The sequence below is a fragment of the Terrapene carolina genome, unplaced genomic scaffold (genome assembly GCF_002925995.2).
Source record: "Terrapene carolina triunguis isolate 2854851 unplaced genomic scaffold, T_m_triunguis-2.0 Scaffold38974, whole genome shotgun sequence".
Taxonomy (NCBI): Eukaryota; Metazoa; Chordata; order Testudines; family Emydidae; genus Terrapene; species Terrapene triunguis.
Window position 1 is genome coordinate 1 of NW_020703325.1, and position 2402 is coordinate 2402.

At 58.5% G+C, this 2402-nt stretch overlaps 1 protein-coding gene across 1 annotated transcript; it reads right to left on the bottom strand.

The window, feature by feature from the left end:
* Window positions 1–6: 6 nt before the first annotated feature.
* Window positions 7–2396, bottom strand: LOC112121477. Its single transcript, XM_024220463.1, has 2 exons — window positions 2059–2396; window positions 7–1452 (listed from the first exon to the last, which is right to left on the bottom strand). The coding sequence occupies exons 1-2, from the start codon at window positions 2378–2380 to the stop codon at window positions 1160–1162; spliced, it is 615 nt and encodes a 204-aa protein (XP_024076231.1). The 5' UTR covers window positions 2381–2396; the 3' UTR covers window positions 7–1159.
* Between the last annotated feature and the right edge of the window lie 6 nt (window positions 2397–2402).

The window sequence follows — 2402 nt, forward strand, 5'->3', positions numbered from 1 at the left end:
AAGGCTTCAATTGTGCTTCTTGGTAAAAACGGTCTTTAAAAAAGAGCTGCCTAGCCGAGACCCCAAGGCGAGATCGGGGGAGTGGATCCCCCAGGGAGAGGCCTGGGGGAAAGGATCCCCAGGTTCTTCTTCGAGTGATGTCCCTGTGAGTGGGGAAGAGCCCAGCCCGGCCACCACAGGGTCTCCCACTTTATAGCTGCCCCAGATCACAGGTGTCTCCTCCCCCTCCTTCTGCCCCCACGCCTGGATCCATTCCCTGGGGCTGTTCTGGGCCCCCTGCTGGACTGACCCACCCCAGCTAGCAATTGGTGGTAGGCTGGATGGGGGAAGCAACCAGATACATATCTGGGGCCTGACTCGGTGGCACTTGAGACTGCTAGCAGTGAAAGTGGATTTAAAGGAAGTACATCTGGTCTCCTGAGTAACCCCCTCTCCTGCACAAGGGCCTCCCTGGCTGGAGTAGAGCAATGGGAGCTGCTGGACACTGAGCTCTTTAGAAAATCTGGCCATGTTTTCCCCATTGCACATGTAGGTAAACTGAGGCACAGGACAGAGGCCAGCATTTTCCAAAGTGGCCAATGATTCCTGGGTGCCACCGAGGGCCTGGTTTCTGAGCACCCTCCACTCCTGCTAAGATCAACAGGAGCAGTGGGTGCTCGGCCTCTCTGCAAGTCAGGCCCTGGGTGTGTGTGTGTGTGTGTGTGTGTGTGTCTTAAATCAGACACCCCAAAACTAAAGCACCACTGCCAATTGAATCAAGGTCCCCAGAGTACCATGCTAGTCCTTTAATCACAAGGCCACTCCACCCCCTGGACTTGGGGTTCTCAACCTTTTTCTTTCTGACCGCCATTCCTCCCGCCCCACCCAATGCTATAAAAACTCCATGGCCCACCAGTGCCAAAACAATTGTTTTTCTGCATATAAAAGCCAAGGCTAGTGTTAGAGGCTAGCAAGCAGGGCAACTGCCCGGGGTCCCACGCCAGCCTACGTTGCTCAGGGTTCGGCTTCAGCCCCGGAGGCAGGGCTCAGGGCCCCAGGCTTCAGCTCTGCACAGCAGGTCTTTGGCTTCCTGCCCTGGGCCCCAGATTGGCTAACGCTGGCCCTGCTCACAGACCCTTGGTTGAGACCCGCTGCCCTGGACTAAGCCCCCCAGATCTCCTTAGGCACTGCCTGTGTCCCGGAGACAGTCGAGGGCCTCGGGCTGCAGGGGCACCCCGTCCTGGGAGAGAATGGTGCAAAGGTGGATGGCAGTGGCATCCTGCTTCGCTCGTTTCCTCCACTCCAAGAGCATGCTGAAAGCTCGCAGTTTGGTGTTGCCGGGATAGTTCTCCTCGATCTGCTCCAGACAGTGATTCTCCAGGCCCAGGAACTCAATGCCGATCTGCCTCCAGGTCTTGCCCATTTTCCCTGCCAGCTTCATCAGCTGCTGCTCTGAAACCAGACTCTGCCTCTCTGGGAAAGAGGGGAGAAGAGTCAGCCAGGAGACTGGCTACGCAGCCACATGGGAAGCTCCAGTCTTCCTGGCACTTTTGTCAGCGCTCCTGCCCTGCTCCCCACAGCGCCCCCTGCTGGGTGAGGCTGGGATTGGAGTAGCCAGGAGCTCTCCTCCCAGCCACCTTCCTGCCCCACTCCCCACTGGAAGAGGCTGGGAGTGGAGTAACCAGTAGCTTCCTCGACAGCCAATGCTCCTGCCCCACTCCCTAGAGCACCCCCTGCTGGGAGACGCCAGGGCTGGAGTAGCCAGCTGTGTCACCCACAGCCAGTGCTCAAATTACAGGGGTTTTCAGAGGGGACTGGGCCCCCTAACTAATTTTAGGGGCTGCCTCACTGCTGTCCTTTGGACCCCTTAGTTCTCACTACTATTTAAATTAAAGCAAGCCACTCGGTATCCAGGGCCTCTCCTACTTTTCCCATCATTGGAGCTCTGACTGCCGCCCTTCCCCTTACAGTGCCCCCTGCTGGGAGAGGCTGGGAACAGAGAAGCTGGGAGCTCTCCACTCCTGTCACTGCACCGCCCTGCTCTGTGGCTGTGCTCCTCACCGTAGGCCTGTGGCTCACCTGCCCTGGCGCTGCTATTTGCAGCCTCACTGTGATTTGCATCGTCGCCGCAGTTCCCAGTTTCTCCTCCTGTCTGGAGCTGGCCGCCCTGGACCAGGTCCAGCCTTGGGATCTTGCGCAGCACCTGGTTGGTGATGTCTAGCGCTTCCTGGGGGTATGTCTGCATCAGCAGCTCAGCCACCTGGATGCGGGAGGCGCCGTCCAGCTTCCCGCGGCGTATGTGGGGAGCCGTGCCCCCATGGGGCAGGTAAAACTTGAACTTCTCAAACTCCTTCACGCTCAGATCATCCAGGATGTGCAGCAGCTGCTCGCCCATCGCCATCCTGGCACCTCACCCCGGAGCC